Below are 20,460 nucleotides of genomic sequence, written 5' to 3'. Positions count from 1 at the left end.
TGGTCATATTCGGGCAAAGGATTCTTTGGCTTTTCGCTCAGTGGCTGTATATTAGCACTAATTAGCACTGCAGTTGTGCACATGATTATGTAACTGAGCACTATGAGAGCATAATTTCTGGCAATTTCATTATTGCTTTCAATTAAAAAGAGGAATGTACAGTTTTGTTAGTGCAGTGGTTCTCTACCGGTCGGTCTGATTTTTTTCGGGGGTCCCCAGATGACAGTAATACTGTAGTGACAATTTAAGGAAAGACTACATCAAAAGTAATCAAGAAACCATCATATAAACTGGTCAAACATGGGCCAAATAAAAGATAGCTCATCTACAAGCTCAATGCATGGAATTGTGAGCTTGTAGATCCGATAGTCACTTACTGTCTCCAGCACATTTTGTTTTAGCCTGTCTTTGAGGTACTACTGTATATAGCTGATGTCCTATAGCCTGGTGCGTGTTAACATGTGCTTAGATAATGTAGAATTTGTTTTCGTGCATGAAATATTTTTGATAAAAAGTTCAGGAATTCACAGAGAAAAGCGGTTGGAAGGATCTCTGTGTCACTGCACACTTTGACAGTTGCTGCCAAGCCAATGCCATGAGTTCTAAATGTACAGATGAGTTACATACAAGGACAGTACAGTAATTTAGAGTTACTTTAGATACATACTGATAATAGGTCTAGTGGCGGTTTTGTATAGGGTTCTTTCTTGTGTGCTTCTGGAAGACCATATTGACATTTCAAAACCTATTTACATCACTGATGGTCGATAGGGAAGTGTAAAATAATCAAATTAACCTTTATATAGAGCACAGTTGCACTGGATTTCATAAATTTTACTCACCGCTGAGTATAACGTGAAGTTTAGGTGGAGTACAAAGCAGCAACACTGCCAACACAGCATGCTGCAACCAAACACTGAATGCTGCCTTCAGTGACTGACACAGTGAGGGGAGTGGCAGTTCAGGAAGTGACATCATAATTCTTTATACTGATCTGACTGACTGATCATTGACATGTTTGGTTACCATTTTTAACTGGGTTACCCCTCCGATTGCAAATGTTATAGTAGTTAGTTAGTTTCTAATAGTATTTCATATTTTATCACCTTGTTTATTAGTGATTGCTTGAAAGTTTCCAGAGTGTCAACCAGTTGCTGATGATATTGTGACATCAAATGATGCAACATGAAAGCATAGGATTGGCACAAATCTTTTATGTTGATGGTGATGAGCAGTTTTAAAATCTTAATGATGCTTGTTTTATTATTTTGTTTCTTATTCAGAGTCCTGTTTTCTGCAAAACGTCTACCCATCAGCGCTGGCATCAACCCTGGAGTTTCTGGAGAGGTGTGTATTTTTGTGTTTGCTTTAGCCTGCACTAAAAGAAAGTAGCACTGCCTAATTTAAATCTTTTCCATTAGAAGTTGCCTTAAATGAACAACTTTGTTTTATAATATATATATATATATATATATATATATCTATATATATATATATATATATATATATATATATCTATATAATACTGTTTTTATTCTATTTCCGCAGGTGTCTGTTCTCCATCAACCCAGAGAAGGAGAGCACATCTTATCTATAGTTGTGAATCCTAGGTCTACCTTGATTCACTCTCACCATGATTAGTGAGATTGTTGATTATGGTAAGATTCATAGTTGCGCACGTGCGTGCGTGGACACACACACACACACACACACACACACACACACACACACACACAGTACTTAGATATACACACATTAATAATTTGAATTCTATTTTATCAGGTCAACCCAGATGGTGGAGAAGACGACCAAAGACCAGGAACCTTTGAGTAACATGATCTTCGAATATGGCCTTTTAAAACAAGTAAGCTTAAACATTCAGTACGCATTTCATAGACACAAACACACACATACACCACCCTCCAGTTTTTATTATTTTTTAATTGCTTTAATATAATCTACATTAGTTTATTTTCTTTACATAGCTGTATTATAATCTAAAGATTTTCTTCATTGTCCTTGTGTGTCTGCAGCTGCTTGTTCTTGATCAACCCAGAGAAAGGCACTAAAGTGGAAAGCAAAACAAATCACGACTTAGTGTGAATCCTAGGGTGTCTACCATGATCCAGTTTCTTTCGGACCATGACTGGGGCGTGATCTTGAATATGGTAAGAATTTTGGCCACGCACGCACGTGTTATTCGGTGCATTATTTTGGTGGCTTTCTTTCACATGTCCTCTCGGTTATGAGGGAACACGCATGCGCTTAAGACACTACACCCCGAAGAGACCCAGCTATGACCTGTGGTCCTGCACTGCTACCTATTGACCAAGGTTATTGTGATTTTGTTGGAAAATGAAACACAGAACATAAACTTGTAATAATAACAGTAATTCAATCCTAACTTATTTATTTTCCCCTCACAATTTGTAGAGCGGTAACAGCTCACCAGAAGGGTGGATGCCATCAAGGAGTTGTCCAGCACCGTCAAGGAGAGCTTTTCAGGGGTGACAGAGAGGCTGGACAGGATGGAGGCATCCATCCTGCAAACGCCTCTTCCTGCCAGCCAAAAGATTCCCCAAGAGTTGTCTGTATGTACTTAATCTACCTATTTATCTTTATCTTCAACAGAGCCCCCCCCCCCCCCCCCCCCCCCAACAGTACAACTCTAGAACCCCTTGTATAAATGTATGGCTGTGACCCTACCCAGAATATTCATATTTTAACTGGGGGCCCCACCCTAGCCACAACGCCTCAAACTGGGAGGCGTTGTGAGCTTGTAGATCGCCTTTTTTCATGTTTTCTGCTTTCTTATGTAATAGACAATTTGGTATTGAAAAGGTCTTGAAAGTCATTCAATTGTGACTTATGCAAATACCCTGTATACACTTACTGTATACTGTACGTTGGTTTGTTTACTGTTGAGTGAGGAAACGATGTGTGCACATTGAGCTGATCTGGGGGATCCTCAATCATCTATGTATTACTGTTAGTATAACAGTATGTCCAATATTATCCATGTATTATGGCATTAAGCATGTACCGATATTATCTATGCCCTCTCCATGAAGCATGATTAGACACCACTGTATTAATGTCCCTACAGGCCTCTGTCCGGAACACCTACAGAGAAATGGGAAAGGAATGGTACGTCCAGCCAACTGACTTGTACGTTTTTTTCCCCTCTGAAATGCCTCTGTTTGTGAAATAACAACGCATAGTCAATGGACATTTTTATCGTGTTATGCTGAATGATATCTTAAAAGTGTGATTATCCACAGCTTCAGGAAGGATCACAATGTGAGAGTGACCAAGGCCATTGTGGAGGCGATCAAGGACTCAGAGCCACACTGGGACCTCAGCTTGATCAGGAGTAAGTCTAACATCACATTCATTTGGCGACTTAGTCCTTTTGAAGTAGCAATTTTAACAATTGAGTGACCTAGCTTACCATGTGATCCTAGTTTACTGAGGCACTTCACTGTCTCTGCATTCTATGTATGTTTACCTTGCTTACTGTAAATCGCTCTTGATAAAGTGTGCTAAATGCCTAAATTGTAGATTAGTGTTGATTTGATACGGTTAAAAATAACAGATGGCACAATGACCAAATATTGACAAATGTAATATTGGTGTTATTTTTTTGTTAAATAGGTTGGTTTTCTATTCAAATGGTAATCATGTCTGTAGTGTTTGCTAAATAATAGGGGTCTCCCTGTCTCTATAGCTAGCTCGTCAGAGTACCCCCATTTAGTTTGACAGTTTACAGTTTGTCTGCTAATTTCTATCACCATCCTTTTGAGATGCCTTAATATAATACATTTAGAGATCATAATGTGGTATTTGTGTTGTCATTTGGCATTCACTAGAAGCCTGTAACAGGGCTTTTGAAAGCCTCAAGACAACCACACGAATTGAGCTGCCCGGGACATTGGAGGATGTGAAGAGGAAGAAGGCTCTCACTAGCCGGAGGGATCGGGTGAGCTATTGACCTGCTCTTACTGACATGTGAAATGTCAGAACCTGATGTCTCCCTTTTGACTGATACCTGTCCATTTAAACTCTAGACGGGCCTGCCCCAAAGTTATTAGTGCAGCTGCGCCCGGCAACTAGAGTTCTCAACAGGCCCGAATGAAGGCCCGGCCCTCATCAAACCCTGTACACAAGAGAATGTCCCCGCTACCACCCTTAGATCTCCATATATGGAGCTGACCTGTTCTGACATTCCATATGTTGATCTGACATCATCAAACACTGTACACTCAAGACATGCTCCTTATAGTCCGGCAGCCACGGTTATGGGGTGGGAAATTTGGTATATAGTCTTTTTTTTTATTGGCCTAAAATATTGTCTATATACATACATTCATGAATCCACTTGCTGACCGGCTGTCACTATTGGGCATTTTTTTTATAGGGGTTTCTTGTGACCCTACCATTAACATCCTATGGCAGGCAGAAATGTCAAAAATGATCTTTATGCTTTAAGTAGCATGTGACATGTCAAACTATGGGGTTTTCATGATTCTGAATCGATTCCAAGCATTAGTTTGAGGTCAGCACATTTTGGGCACATTGGGCTAGTGGCTATGGCTGCTTTTAGCCCAATGAGTGTTTTTTGTGCAAAACTAATGCTTGGAATGGATTCAGAATAATAAACCCCCTAGTTTGACATGTCGCATGCTACTTAAAGCAAAATTAAAGTTTGACATTTTTGCCTGCCATAGGATGTTAATTTTAAACAAAAGAAGCCTGTCGGCTGCCGGACTATTAGGCTATATGGAAAGAATTCATTCCATGTTGATCTGACCCTTCCATGCCAAAGCGCCAGTGCTCGCCCAGCACTGGCCAGCAGTCTACCGTCAACGAGTGCACACATCCGCCTCTTAGGTGTCTTACTGGTTTATTTAAGCCAAGGGATATAACAGTGAGGTGGTCATTACAGAGAAATCTGCTGCAGGACATGAAGCAGAGGGGTCATACACAAAGGGGTAGAATGTTTGGAGATGTGTGTAGTTGCCAATGACATAATAGCGTTGTCCCGATTTCTTTCAGACTGAGTAAAAGTACTTAATTGTTAGTACTCGCCAATACCGAGTACCGATACGAGTACTTTTTCTTTTCTTTGAGTAACCACTTAATTTACCCCCTTTTTCTCCAATTTAATTTCATATGCCTACAACAGTTGGTGGGGTGTGGAGCCCAAGGAGACCCGCATGAGGGTTCATTCTGGACTCTTTACCCTGAGATCCCCCCTGCTCCAGAGGGGTGTGGAGCCCAAGGAGACCCGCATGAGGGTTCATTCTGGACTCTTTACCCTGAGACCCCCCCCCCCCTGCTCCAGAGGGGTGTGGAGCCCAAGGAGACCTGCATGTGGGTTCATTCTGGACTCTTTACCCTGAGATCCCCCCTGCTCCAGAGGGGTGTGGAGCCCAAGGAGACCCGCATGAGGGTTCATTCTGGATTCTTTACCCTGAGATCCCCCCCTGCTCCAGAGGGCAAACGTCTGTACATAAAAGAGGCCCTGGAGGGTGAAGAGGAAGGGACTGGAGGAGTGTGAGTGCGTGAGTGTGAGAGGCATGAATTCCGTTTGTGTCCGAGCATAGGCATGGTAACGCCCCGCCTGCCTGTGACTGCCTGTCTTGACTGTCCTCCGAGGTGGATATGCTGGATAGTCTGATGCGAGGTTACTCCGTGGTGGGAAATGATACAAGTAGTATGGTATGATACAAGAGAACGCTAACTTGTACGTTTTATTTTTGTAGAAAAGGCAAACTAATATTGTTTATGCCGTTTGCTTTGATGGAATAATTTATTGAACATGCACGCCATAATATGATTTGATTTGGGTGTGTTTGTGTTGATTATTGTGTAATTTGTGTAAACTTGAAATATTATTGTACTATAAAAAGATATATTTTCCCTTCATCTTTATCCATCTTAGTGTAATAGTATTAGTTTACTATAATTAGATTAATACATGATAATCAACACTAACACTTTATTTAGAACACACCCAAATCAAATCATAGTAGGTTACAACATACGTGTTATTCAATCAAAGCAAACTGCATAAACAATATTAGTTTGCCTCTTCTACAAAATTGTAGCCTATTTATTTCTCAATCTCACCACGGATTAATTAACCTCGCGTCTCCGAGGACAGTTAAGACGGGCAGTGTCTGTAGACCAATCACAGGCAGGCGGGGGGTTACCATGCCTCAGCCGTGCCTATGCTCGGACACAAACGGAATTCACGCGTGTGAGTGGTTTCCCCTCATCTGCTCCTCACCCTGACTCCCGTCGTCTGTGCTCCATCCTGTGCGCCATCATGTGTTCTTGTCCTGTTCAGACAAACTGAGAATGTCCTGGCTACAATACTTTCAAGCTGCCTTTTTTTGTTTTAAAATGTATTTAAATGTTTAAACCTTCATTGTATTGTTCCTTCCTGTGACTTTTTCAACCTAGGTTCATGTTTTAGGTTATTATAGAAAGTAAAAGATTAATGTAATTTCTTTTTTCATTTGCTGCTTTTTTTTTGTTTTAGGAATTTTAGCTGTTTCATTTTTTCACATTTTTATAGCGATTTTTTTTTTTTTATTATTTACTATAGTCTTACTAGACTCCAAGAAATTACATCTGGCCACAAAATATCACAGGATCTACTGAATGTGTCAAACGTACATGACAGTGTGGCTTCCTCCCAGTAGGCTATACCTTCACATTCAGTAGATCCTGTGATCTTTTGTGGCCAGATATAATATCGTGGGGTCTAGTAGGACTATAGTAAATAATAAAAAAAGAAATCGCTATAAATTTTTGTAAAAAAGTACCCCCATGCTCTAATGATTCAAAATTATGCCAGAATACACATTGCCTGGTCCCCACTACCCTTGATTCTGCCGCCCCCGAGTACACTTCATTCAACTGTATTCAATGCTTTCACGTTGCATCCGTATCTTTTGGAGGCATGGCCCCTGTTTTCAGGTTGATAAATAAATGTTTGTTTGCACTGAAGTGATTTTTGTTTTGTAAATTGTTTTTAGCTTGATGTTTATATTCAAAGTAGGTCGCCTTTTTGGATGAAACATTTGGTGTAGAGGGGAAAAAATAACTGGGCCTAGTATAAAGTTTTGGGTACACTGAAATATACAGGTCATATTCTGACAAGATACAACTGGTGTTCGGATTTAGGATATGACGACGGGTCATATTCTGACAAGATACAACTGGTTTTAGGACTTAGGATATGACGACAGGTCATATTCTGACAAAAGATACAACTGGTTTTAGGACTTAGGATATGACGACAGGTCATATTCTGACAAAAGATACAACTGGTGTTTGGATTTAGGATATGACGACAGGTCATATTCTGACAAAAGATACAACTGGTTTTAGGATTTAGGATATGACGACAGGTCATATTCTGACAAAAGATACAACTGGTTTTAGGACTTAGGATATGACGACAGGTCATATTCTGACAAAAGTTACAACTGGTTTTAGGACTTAGGATATGACGACAGGTCATATTCTGACAAAAGATACAACTGGTGTTTGGATTTAGGATATGACGACAGGTCATATTCTGACAAAAGATACAACTGGTTTTAGGATTTAGGATATGACGACAGGTCATATTCTGACAAAAGATACAACTGGTTTTAGGACTTAGGATATGACGACGGGTCATATTCTGACAAAAGATACAACTGGTGTTTGGATTTAGGATATGACGACGGGTCATATTCTGACAAAAGATACAACTGGTTTTAGGACTTAGGATATGACGACAGGTCATATTCTGACAAAAGATACAACTGGTTTTAGGACTTAGGATATGACGACAGGTCATATTCTGACAACAGATACAACTGGTTTTAGGACTTAGGATATGACAACAGGTCATATTCTGACAAAAGATACAACTGGTTTTAGGACTTAGGATATGACGACAGGTCATATTCTGACAACAGATACAACTGGTTTTAGGACTTAGGATATGACGACAGGTCATATTCTGACAAAAGATACAACTGGTTTTAGGACTTAGGATATGACGACAGGTCATATTCTGACAACAGATACAACTGGTTTTAGGACTTAGGATATGACAACAGGTCATATTCTGACAAAAGATACAACTGGGGTTAGGACTTAGGATATTCATAGTAGTCATATCTTGACATTGGATATGACATGTATCCTGGATAAAATTAACTCCATATTCTAGAAGAATAAAATTGGTCCCATTCTGGAGTTTTGATATTCTCCGAACATGAAATCCATTACGGGAGTATATGTCAAGAATCCGGAGAGTATCCATACGGATATCACCGTATTTGAATCATATCTGGTAATATTCGGGCAACGATTTCTAGGGATTCTTGGGTTTTTCGCCCAGTGATGGTTTCAGCACTTTAGGAGAATTGGACAGTGACCATTGTCATCCCTATTATAGAGCATACATGGGCAACTGGCGGCCCCGGGGCTGGGGCCACATGCGGCCCCCACCATCACTTAATGTGGCCCGCAGGTTAATATCAGAATACTGATACATTATTGATTTCAGCTGTTACATTTCCAAACATGCAAACATGACCCACTTTAATTACTTCAGTCTATATCAGCAGCTTAATGACTAGTATTACAATGTTAGTGTCTATAACTATAACTATAACTAAATGCATTTGAAACTAAATAAAAAAGGTAACTTTTCAGGATTTCAATTCAAATATAGCAAAAATAGCTGATCTACAAGCGCGTTTTGAGCTTGTAGCGCGTTTGAGCTACGTTTTGCTACGAGAGTAATATGCTATGCAATGTGGCCCTCTGGAGTGAGTGTGTAAATATGGTGGCCCTCTCCATCGTCAAATTTGCTGTTATAGAGCATAGCAGTGGTGGCCATTTAGTGGTTCCACTAATGGTTCCACTTCACTCAATTAACTTTACCCATAGAGATTTCCAAAAATATGTATATCAATTATTTTAAGCCTAGAATCAAGCCATCCAGGATCCTGGTGAATCATGACCATAAAACACTTGATTTGTTTTTCGTTTTTCTGTCTTATTTTAATTAATTGCATTAATTATAAACGATATAAATACACTTTACACACTGCGGTTTTCAACATTTCTTCTTCACGGAATCAAGTGTTTTATGGTCATCATTCACCAGGACCCTGGATGCCTTGATTCTAGGCTTCAAATAATTTTGGAAATGCATTGTGTGAGTTGCCCATCTGTGCATATTAGACAGACAGAGACATTTGAGCATGTAGCGTATAGGCAATTATATATATGGCAAAGACCTCAGACACCGGGATATAGTGGGGCATGTCCAACACGGCTTGGTTTGGAAGCATCAACACCCACATGGCAAACGGCTACTCCAACCGAACAGCGGCACATGGTGGTGGAGGAGGTGCGCCACCAGGAGGAAGCAGCCAGGTCTGCCAAGGCAGTCTCCCAGGCCCAGCAAGGCCGCTGGATGAAGTGGGATGGCGTGGAGAGGAGGAAAATCACATGGAATGAGCTGTGGAGCATGGAGTCTAATAGGCTAAGTTTCATCATTAGAGCCACATATGACGTCCTGCCCTCTCCAACCACGCAAATATGGGTCAGGAAAGTAAGTTAAGCTGCTAACAACAATGTGCCTTTTAGGCCCGATTTAGACTGCAGTCACATAAAGTCAAATCCAAGTTAATTCACACTACCGTTTGCAAGTGACCAGATCCGATCTGTGCGTTCAGACTGATTTTAACAACTCAACCCAGAGCCGCCCTGCGTCAACATATCTGCTTTGGTTACCGTGGTAACCAACAACAATCTGACATTGCAGATAGGACCGTGTGTAGCCATTCTCTACCATTCCGTGAGAAATGTCCTCCTTGTTTCTGTACATTTCGTACAGTTTAGTTTGTACCGTTGTACGGAGGCATCCCCCAAAGTGACAGGAGCGCCAAAGTCTGACGTAATTTCACATCCTACCCAGTTTGCTTATTAACCGCCTCCCCCCTTCGGAATTCCAATAACTTTTTCATATCGCCTCAAATAAGAACTGTGTTCCAAAAAGGAAACAAATGATCGCAGTGGTTTGACTCTCAACTGACTGAGAGAAAACGCTAATATTACAGCCGCCGAATTATTAACATTTTCGCTAAAACAGATCAAATATGACTAACTGACTGTTGTAACGATACAGAGACACATCCCCAACAATATCGCAGAGACAGTTTATTTATTTTTGGACCACAATTCATTTTAAAATGAAACTTCTGCGACCCAGCCCTAGGGGATGAGCGAGTGACGTCAGTGACATTATTCCTATAAAACAAACGTGTTGCACTATTGTTTTCTCTCTTTTCTGTCCTCTCGCTTGTTTTCTTTCTTTTGCTCTCGTTTCGTTGTTTTTCTTTCTCTCTTGTTTGTTTACTTAAATGAAAATACTCGCGCTCTGTAATGACGTCACGTCAGTAGCGCTCGGGTCGCACTGCGGGTGACGTTTTGCATAGTTTCATATGCAACTTGGGTCACTTCATCTGGTCGTTGCAGTGACAGATCTCCTCAGATTGGATCAGATTTGAAACCACCTCTGAAAATGTGACTCAAGTCACATTTGAAAAAAAAAATCAGATTCCATGTGACCTGTCTGCATTTAGACTTATTTAAGCAAATCGGATTTCTATCTTGAAGTGACACAGATCTGATTCAGGCTAGATTTGGCTGCCAGTGTAAATCAGGCCTTTGTCTCGCGTAGGCATGCAGACCATCAGAGATATCCACATAATAATCTAAATTCAATACATGTGCTAGAAGAGCAGCGAGTATAATAAACCTACGCCCACTGGTTTGAAGGGAAAAATGTATAATAATCGCCATCCCAGTATGAAGTCTTTGCATTGATTCGGCAATGCTGTTATTTTATTTGTTCTCCTTCATTTTCAAATGGTTACCCACTCAGTTTTAGCCCCTACTTTGAATTCAGATTAATCCAGAGTCCAGACATATCATAATCGTCTGACTGTGTGAGACTATCTGCCTTCTAGCAAAGTAATTACACTAACTGTTGCAGTGCAGGAGCACTCCATGAGTAGAAAACAAGACCTTTCGCTGGGCATCCTCCAGCTCTGAATGCATTTGAAAGTTCAAGTTCTTTATTAATGTCGCCGGAGGGCAATTTGGTTTACAGCAGTTCGTAGAGGTTTGAAACGTAAAAACAGTACAAAACAGCAACAGACATAGCATAGGACAACATAGCATGAGCACATCTGTGCAATTGATAAAAAAGGACAAGAAATAAAAGAGTAGCCAACCAAGTACAGTACAAAGTGAAGCATCATAGCATCATAAACTGTCACTATCATAAAGTGCCAAGTGATAAGTGCTAGGTACTAAATCATCATCATCATCATCAGTTTTACCTTCAGTACCTTCTTCCGGCAGCATTGACTGCTCGGATCGAGGCAGGGACAAAGGAGTATTTATACCTGTTTTTTGTGGTACAACAAACCAACTGCTGCCAGATGGCAGCAGCATATACTCCGAACTGAGTGGGTGGGCACTATTTGAGCGGATGGACAGGGCTTTTTTGAGCAGCTGTCTATTATAAAAGAAATCAAGGCTCTCCAATTAGATGCCAGTCATTTTAGAAGCAGTTTTCACAATTCTCCCAAGGGAATTGATAACGAGGTTACCGTACCAACAGATACAGGAGAAAGAAATGACGGAATGTATGCACTCTTAGGCAGGAAAGGCGTTGCTAGCCCTTCTTGCACAGTATGTCAGTGTTTGCATCAAATTTCAAGTTATTATCGATATTCGTGCCAAGATAACTGGGTACGATTTCCACTGGCTGGCCCTGGATGACATTGTTCTTGGTAGGACGTGGGGTATACGTCTAAAGTCGATACAGATCTTTTCGTTTTTGAGAAAGGAAAGGGTATGAATGTGACAACACTCACAACAGGCTGTTCACTGAAGCGGAAGCACTCACACCTGAACAAACCTCCCCCATTAAACCTAGGTTAAATCAATAGCCAAGGAGCTGTGTGTCAACGCTGCCTGTTCAAAGCCGTAATGTTGTCCTTTTGAGACCAGACACTGAGATGTCCTTGGTTTTTCAGTTCAGAATGATTGGTCCAAGTCCAAATAACCTTTGTAGCGGCGCTGTACAGTGTGCACGCACGCACACACGCACACAGACACACACACACACACACACACACACACACACACACACACACACACACACACACACACACACACACACACACACACACACACACACACACACACACACACACACACACACACACACACACAGTTCTATGCGTCCCTGGTTGACTCAAAATGTTCCTCCTCTGCTCCTTTCCCTCCTCCCTCTCTCTCTCTCTGTGTCTTTCTGGATGGTATCTCTGTCCTTTCCTGCATCCTGCCACAGTTGAACAGATTGTGTCTGTATTCCAAGCTGCTTCCAAACAAAAGGCATGGGACCATTTCTCCAAAGCGCAACGCAAGAACCTGGACATGTGGCGCAAGCAAGCCGAGGTTGGTAGTGGTACTCGTTTGCATTGCGTTGTTTCTCTGTTAGACAACATGGGACTGTTGTTGGTCTGAATTCTCGTTGACTAATTTCTCTGGTGTTTGTGCTCTCTGCTAGTAGGCTCTGCTAGTAGGCTCCTTGTTGTCTTACAATACTGTAAGAATTAATTTAGTCCCAGTCTCTCTCATATCTTTCCATCTCTGGGGTAGTCCAGGAACACCTTATTTGGTCCATCTTCAAATCCGTCCTTGTAGTTATCATGACGATGATGTTAGATATCATCAGGATTGTGAGACAGTCCTCATTCTAGGGGTCTTCTGCTGGGGCAGTCTCTCTGAGGGGTGTCAGTCCAGTGGAAAACAACGTTTTCTTCAACGTTTTTCAGGCCAAAAACCCTCAAGCAGAGAGAGATGAAACAGGGACCCCGACAACACATATTCAACTTTTTCATAGACTTGTTTGACAGCACTATCATCAGTGTTGCACTGTATAAATGTATGTTTTGTGTAAACATTACCTTTTGCATTTTCTAATAGGAAGTCATTTCAACATTTGGTGTCTTTGCGTGTGTGCAAACACACCAAAAATACTTATTCTTGCCCTAAAGTGAGAACCAAAGTGGGATGAAAAATAATGGATGAACATAATGTATAAGACAAACAAACTGCAGCTGAGAGGCAGTGCAGACAACAGCTGCCACCATGTCTGTTTATATGCGGTGTGACAAACCTTCTACCCAGGTTGTGCGTGCGTGCATGCTTACCTTGCCCGGGGGCTGAGGTAGATGGTGGCAGCAGGCAGATGGTTGAGTTTGTTTACTGCTGTTTTCTTGTCTTCTTTGCTCCCATGTCTTCCTAGGAGAGGTTGTCAGTATGTTGGTGTGGTGCTTGTATTGCTGTTCATCACATGCGTCATGTCTCAGTGTTGTGTGTTGCCATGTGTGATGTGTCTCTTCACACAGTGTGGTTGACTACCCTCCATTCTCTTGCTCCATTAGCTTCATTGGTTCTGCAGAGCTGGAAGGCTCAGACAATACTGTTGCCCAAACATCCCTCCTGTAGGTGAAGTTGGAGGCTAGCGTTAGTCAGTCATTCTAGCACAGTGTAATACTGCAATGTAGCTGTTCCAGCTTCTTCCATCTGCCTTGTTTCTGTGCCAGAGGGAGATAAAGCCCTGAGCCCCAGACCAACCATCTCCTCTTTACTCTTCTACTCTCCTTTGTTCTATTGCTGTCTGTTGAGAACATCCCATACTGCTCAAATTCACTACCAGTCTTCCTGCTTGTAAATTATGTCTGCAGACACAGAAAAGGAGAGATGACAAACCTGATCACACTCTGTTTCTGTTAGTTCTAAGCGTCTAAACGACATCGCTCATGAGAGCCTTTGCTGTGAGGTAGATCATTAACTCTGCTCCTCTGTGGCTGTCGTTGTGTTCCAGGAGATCAGGAACATGCACAACGCGCAGCTGATGGACATCAGACGAGAGGAGGAGATGGAGATGTCAGACGACGACATGGAAGACGTGAACGGTGCAGACAGCAAGGACTCTGAGGACTCAGGTACGCGCGCGCACACACACACACACACACACACACACACACACACACACACACACACACACACACACACACACACACACACACACACACACACACACACACACACACACACACTTGGACATCTGTAACTCATAATACATGGATGCATGCATGCATAGAAACGTATTGAAAGAAGGCACCTTCCAGAGTCTTCTGAGTCGATGCAGAGAAATGACTCTGCCGGGAGAGAGAAATGCGCGCCCTCACGGCCTGCCGCCTGAAATAAACGCACACATACACACAGCAGGAGATTCATCAGCACCACTGATGGGCTCTCCATAGCAGACTGTTGAACGCCCACATAAAACCTATCCTACACGTCTAACCTTATCTCTTCAGCCCAGTCTCACTGCTGGACTCTCAGTATCAGTAAATGCCCCGTTTTGGGCATTTCCTGCTGAGAATCCTTTTTCTGGGTGGGGCTAAACACCTCACCTGATGACACGCTCAGGTGAGTTTCAGTGATGTCATCAGTCAGTGGTGGCATACTTCCTAACTACACCAGTCTTCTGCCAACTAGTTACTTTGTGGGTTTTCATTAATATTACAATACATACATTACCCACTTCAGCCCTATACCGTATATACATTTTAGCCATTTGAAAATAGACTATCTACAAGCTCGTGACGCATTGTGAGCTTGTAAATCGGCTATTTTCAGGAGATTTGTATACATTTTAAAACTTGGGACATTCTGCACAATGAGTACTTTATACTTTTGGTGAGTTAAGTAAATTTTGATACACATTTGTAGGCCTATTGAATTCCAGTCTTTTTAAAAATAAGTACTTTTTACACCACTGGAAGGATCCTATTATGAATGTACATAGTTGTGTGTGTGTGTGTGTGTGTGTGTGTGTGTGTGTGTGTGTGTGTGTGTGTGTGTGTGTGTGTGTGTGTGTGTGTGTGTGTGTGTGTGTGCGTGTGCGTGCGCGTGCGCGTGCGTGTAGCTGTGTTACAGACAGAGGCCTTAAAGGAAGAGAATGACTCCCTTCGCTGCCAGCTGGACGCCTACAGGAACGAAGTAGAACTCCTCAAGCAGGAACAGGGCAAGAACCAGCAGCCAATCAGTGAAGAGGACAACACACGCTGTCAGCAGCTCAGCTTCCTTCAGCAGGCTCTGCAGGGCATGCAGAAGGTAGCGCACGCACGCACGCACGCACGCACGCACGCACGCGCACACACACACACACACACACACACACACACACACACACACACACACACACACACACACACACACACACACACACACACATGAGTTTAAAGGTGCTGTTATAGTGTTAAAATCAGGGACATCAACACTGTGACATCATTATGTCTGCTTCACCCTGTGGGTGTCCATCACTGTTGTTTCTTCTTCAACTATGAATTAAATTGGGCTTTTTAAGGCCTTCGTCCTCACACAGGCAGAACTGGTTCCCTAGAGTCTAGGGAACCAGAGGTTCTACAGTCTAGGGCCTAGACTGTAGTTTAGTTGACAGGAAAAGAGATATAACGGGTGGAAGAAGAGGAGGGAGGCCATCTTTGCATGGTATACAGTATGCTCATTGCAGATTATTTCCTCTTCAGTTTTGATGTCTTCGATTTGTGACGTCTTGAGGCAATTTCCCCAGAACCCAAGCACTGTTTGGCATGCTCAAAATGTGTCTTTTGAATTGTGAACAGATTCCTTCACCTTTCATTCGTCACCTATGCAGCTAGTTGCCACAGGTAATGGAAATGATGATAGATTCTTGTTTAGATGAAGAGAATCCATTATGCCCCTGCTGTTCATTTCTGCAGGCAGAAAGAAATGACTGTGCCAAACATACAGTATGTCTCTCATGGTCTGTTTATGAAAAGATTAGCTGAATGGATTAAATGAATTGGAAGATGCCAAGTTTGGACGGCTCTTGTCTGGTCCACGTATTGTATCACACAGCCACATGAATTACAGTGAAAGTATGTCATTTGTTTGTTTCCTCTTGGCTATTGTAGCTTGAAAGCATTGAATGTGTCACACTTTGATGAATATGCTCCCATGTGCATGCTAAAGCTGCCTCCGCAACTCGGTCAGGGGCTAGGTATTGAAATGAGCACAGTAGATGATTCTTGTCATCTCAGCTGGGTTCTCAGTGAAGGAGAACCTAACGTGATCAAACCATTGCCAAAATCTGGTTATATTCCACATTGTGAACATAAAATAGAGTTGTGCTGTGTGTTAGTTTTCTGATCGTTTTTAATTATTTTGTCCACACATCTTGCCTATAGAGCGTCGCAGTCCCGCCCCCTACCATGGACCAGGAAATGAATCCCAATGCATTATTCCCATAGACATTTCTTAAAGTATTTATTTAAAGACGGTTACGCCGCGGACAAAGCCAACTCGAGTCGTGACAACTCATGACAACACAAACAATATTTTGGACCAAACAAATAATTACAAAGAAGAAAAACAACAAAAAAAGTGTTGTAACCTGCCGTTTTTTTCTTCTTTCTAATTATTTTTTCGCCCCCAAAAATTGTGTTTGTTGTCATGATTTGTCACGACTCGAGTTGGCTTTGTCCGCGGCGTAAACGTCTTTAACTAAAATAATACTTTCTGAAATGTCTATGAGGAAAATTAACGGAGAATAATTTCCTGGTCCATGGTAAGGGGCGGGACTGCGACGCTCTATAGAGTCTATAGTATAGACCACTGCTTCCCAAACACTGGGTCCCATGTGTGGGTCGCGGACAATTTTTTTTGGATCCCTATATTTTTGGTTTCCTACATTTTGTTTTTAATTATTTCAAAAACGTTTTACAAAAACATTCCTAATCTAAGAAATTCAATTTGGAAGCGCCACGTTGTGAGCTTGTAGATTGGCTATTTTCACTTGTTTGGGTCCCGAGCAAACGTCTCATTTGTATTTTGTGTCACAGGCTAAAAGGTTTGGGAACCACTGTAGACCACTGACACCCCTGCCACTAGTTGGCACTATTCCCCTGGTCCATGGGGTTATTGTCTCGGCCGAAGGCATGGGGAGAGAGTATGTTTTGCACTCCGTCCGTGTGTGTGTGTCCTTCCGTCCGTCTGTTACCAGCTAATCTCCGGCACCGTTAACCCGGTCGATGCCAAACTTTGCACACACACTCCCTGGATGCCAACGATGAACCTCTGCCCCACATTTTCCAGAACGACCTGTTATAGCGCCACCATGAGGCAGCTTTTCACATTTTTTACCTGAAACTGCACCGATCTGCGTGAAACGTTGCATGCACACTCCCTAGAGGCCAAGGACAAATCTTTGACCTGCATTTTCCGCATCTGCCTTTTATAGCGCCACCAGGAGGCCGACTTTTGTAAAACAATTTTTTTGATATTACTCCTCCAGATTCTGTCCAAAAATCTCACAAATCGTTACACAGTATCTCTATGGTCATGTGCTCAAGTCGGATCTGTCCGATATTTCATATTCCATCCTAATTGGCTATTGGCTTTCACAGTTTGCAAGATTGCCCCGTTTTGAACAAAAGCATCAAATCATGAACGCAGCATGCAATTTATGTGAAATCTTTCACACATTTTCTTACTAGGCTGAGGAACCCTTTTCACATTGGCCTGTTATAGCGCCACCAACAGGTTGATTTTTGCAAAACACATTTTTGGAACAAAATGCCTCAAATCATCCAATTGCCATTAAAGGCGTATGAAGAAATGGCACCCTTTTCACATTGGCCTATTATAGTGCCACCAGGCACTCTGCATTTCCTCAACAAAATGAAGAAAATGGTTGCAAAAAACTAACAAACAAAAAAACATGTTTATATTACTCCTAAACATTTTGCCAAACATCTCACACAGTCCTATCCTCCTGGTGGAGACCTGTGCCCAGAAGGGCACTTTTTCTAGTTAGTTGTGTTGAAAGCCCCATAGTGGAGCAGCCTAGGGATATTTCACGCTAATTCGTCTAAAAGCGCCACATTTTGCACAGATGTAGCCCAGGGCATGCTTTAATGATTTAGCTGCAGCGCCCGAGCCGGCGACCTTCGGGGTCACCACAGCAGCCAAATCCATATGGCCACCATTAACAGCATATATAAGGAAACATTTTCTAAATTTCATTATGCTTTAAGTAGCATGTGGCGTTTCAAACTAGGGGGTTTTCATGATTCTGAATCCATTGTAAGCATTCGTTTTGCACAACAAACACTCCTTGGGCAAAAAACAGCTGTCATCACATTTGGGCAAGTGGCTATGGCCGAATTTAGCCCAAAGTTTTGTTTTTTGGGCAAAACTAATAACGATTTTAGACGAATTAGCGCGAAATCACCCTTATCTCTCTCTAAGCTCTTCCACTACCACAGGGGAATCTTAGATCGCCAAGGACTGTTAAAAAATAAATAAAAATTAAATAAATCACCCCATCGATTTTACTCATATATGAAGCATCGACTGAAGGTGGAAATGTACAAATATACTCAAAGAGTAACACAATAAACACTAGAAACTAGTCAAACAACCCAAAGACTACAAGAGCGTATTTTAGTAGCGACTCTAGATTTGTTTTATAATGGGATGAATCTAGAGTTGCAATACCCTCCATTGACTCCCTACCTTAAACACCCTTAAACAACGTTAAACTCACCATCATTGCAGCTCTAGGCCAAGCTTGAATTATCCTCTTTCAATCTGCCGAGCTTTTGTTTCATAAACATCCACCGTAGACATGTTATGAGCTACTTTCTGTCAAGAAATTCTGTGCAGGTGATTCTTTTTCTAAGTGCTGGGGGCGGCACCCAGGGTTCAGCCGCGTCCAAAACGGTAGAGAAATGACAGAGTTACCATGTGGGGGTCCCTGGGGGTGAGGGGGTGGGGGGTGGTTCCAGACCCCCAGGAACGCGCCCAGGGGGCCGGGCCGGTTCCGACGTGCCGCCCCGTGTCCGAAGCGGTTGAGAAATGACAGAGTTACTATGTGCCGGTCCCTCTACTGTACCCTCTACTGTACTGTACTGTCACTGTACTGTACTGTACTGGCACACCCGAAATCATCATATATACAGTTAATATGTGCGTGTGTGTTTGTGTGTGTGTTAGGTTGCGCACAGGTGGTGAAAAACAACCATGCTGTTTTCATGCTCATACCTACCCAGCCAGCCAGCCAGGCAGGCACCCACCCACACACATAAGTCCGTAGGGGAGTGGTTGCATCACTCAAAAAATCTAGAGTTGCAAATTGTGGCTATGTCGCTACTAAAATACGCTCTTGTAGTCTTTGGGTTGTTTGACTCGTTTCTAGTGTTTATTGTGTTACTCTGAGTATATTTGTACATTTCCACCTTCAGTCGATGCTTCATATATGAGTAAAATCGATGGGGTGATTTATTTATTTTGTATTTATTATTTATATACAGTCCTTGGCGATCTAAGATTCCCCTGTGGTAGTGGAAGAGCTTAGGGAGAGATAAGGGTGATTTCGCACTAATTCTAATAAATCTAATAAAATCTAGAGTTGCAAATTGCGGCTAGTAGCGACATTGATTTCAGACACGGAAGTGTAGTTTTAAGACTTTTACGGCTGAATGAATTCAAATTGCTCCAGAAACGGGATATATCAAATATGAATGAATATTATAAATTATTCAGAGCCACCCCCCTTGACAGAAAAGCCTGGATGGTATGTTTATTCTTAGAACACAGAGCTTATATGAGGCGATCTAAGATTTCCCTGTGGGGTTTTCAACAAAAGATATAACCCCACAAACCAGGAGAATAGCGCCCTCTAGCGGCATTGATGTCAGACTTAAGTGCTCTATTGCTTACCAAGGGTTTTCACAGGCTCGCAGCTTATCTCAGACACAAGACAGAATTTATGCTTTGTCTTCTCTCTGCAAAACACTTTCATTAGTGCCGTCACGACATCACCTCTTGATTCTATGGTCATTATTTCACATGAAATTGACATCGGTGACAGTCTGCTCTGTTCCTTGTGTAGCACCTGCTGAGGATGGATCTGCCAGAGAGAACAAGATACGAAATAACAATGACAGTAATTGCTAGTTATTGTGTGTGAACCACAGTTAATGACTGACTGCTACATGCTGAAGGCTACTGAAGAACTTGTTGTGTTTTTCTTGGTGTAGCAACTATTAAAGATGAGGGAGAAGTTAAAACAACGGGAAGCGGATCTTGAGAACAGTATGGAGGAAAAACAGCAGTTGCAGAACCAAGTCCAGACCCTCAAAGAAGGACTGAAGAACATACAGAGTACACATACAATACAGGTTAGTTCACAGCGCACACACGCAGCTGGCTATTTTTAAATAGCCAACGCTAAAAATCTAAAAT

The 20,460-nt window shown here is 42.0% G+C and overlaps 2 protein-coding genes across 2 annotated transcripts in view; both read left to right on the top strand.

Annotated features, from left to right (window-relative positions):
* Positions 1-20,460, top strand: part of LOC306923782 (ecto-NOX disulfide-thiol exchanger 2-like) — a 118,161-nt gene that overhangs the window by 90,572 nt on the left and 7,129 nt on the right. The window contains exons 8-11 of the mRNA XM_079502090.1: positions 12,446-12,552; positions 13,988-14,108; positions 15,098-15,285; positions 20,256-20,396. Coding sequence (XP_079358216.1) covers positions 12,446-12,552; positions 13,988-14,108; positions 15,098-15,285; positions 20,256-20,396 — 557 coding nt within the window. The remainder of the gene's footprint in view (positions 1-12,445; positions 12,553-13,987; positions 14,109-15,097; positions 15,286-20,255; positions 20,397-20,460) is intronic.
* LOC306927056 (uncharacterized protein) lies at positions 2,099-9,640 on the top strand (the record flags this gene model as incomplete). The annotated part of the gene is made up of 6 exons (XM_079506678.1): positions 2,099-2,168; positions 2,434-2,591; positions 3,107-3,168; positions 3,282-3,373; positions 3,870-3,979; positions 9,407-9,640. Exons 2-6 carry the CDS (start codon positions 2,529-2,531, stop codon positions 9,638-9,640), a joined length of 561 nt encoding a protein of 186 aa, XP_079362804.1. The 5' UTR covers positions 2,099-2,168; positions 2,434-2,528.

Source organism: Electrona antarctica (genome assembly GCF_951216825.1).
Source record: "Electrona antarctica genome assembly, chromosome: 1".
Lineage (NCBI taxonomy): Eukaryota > Metazoa > Chordata > Actinopteri > Myctophiformes > Myctophidae > Electrona > Electrona antarctica.
The sequence above is the reverse complement of the archived record's forward strand: the minus strand, read 5'-3'. Positions and strand labels throughout refer to the sequence as shown.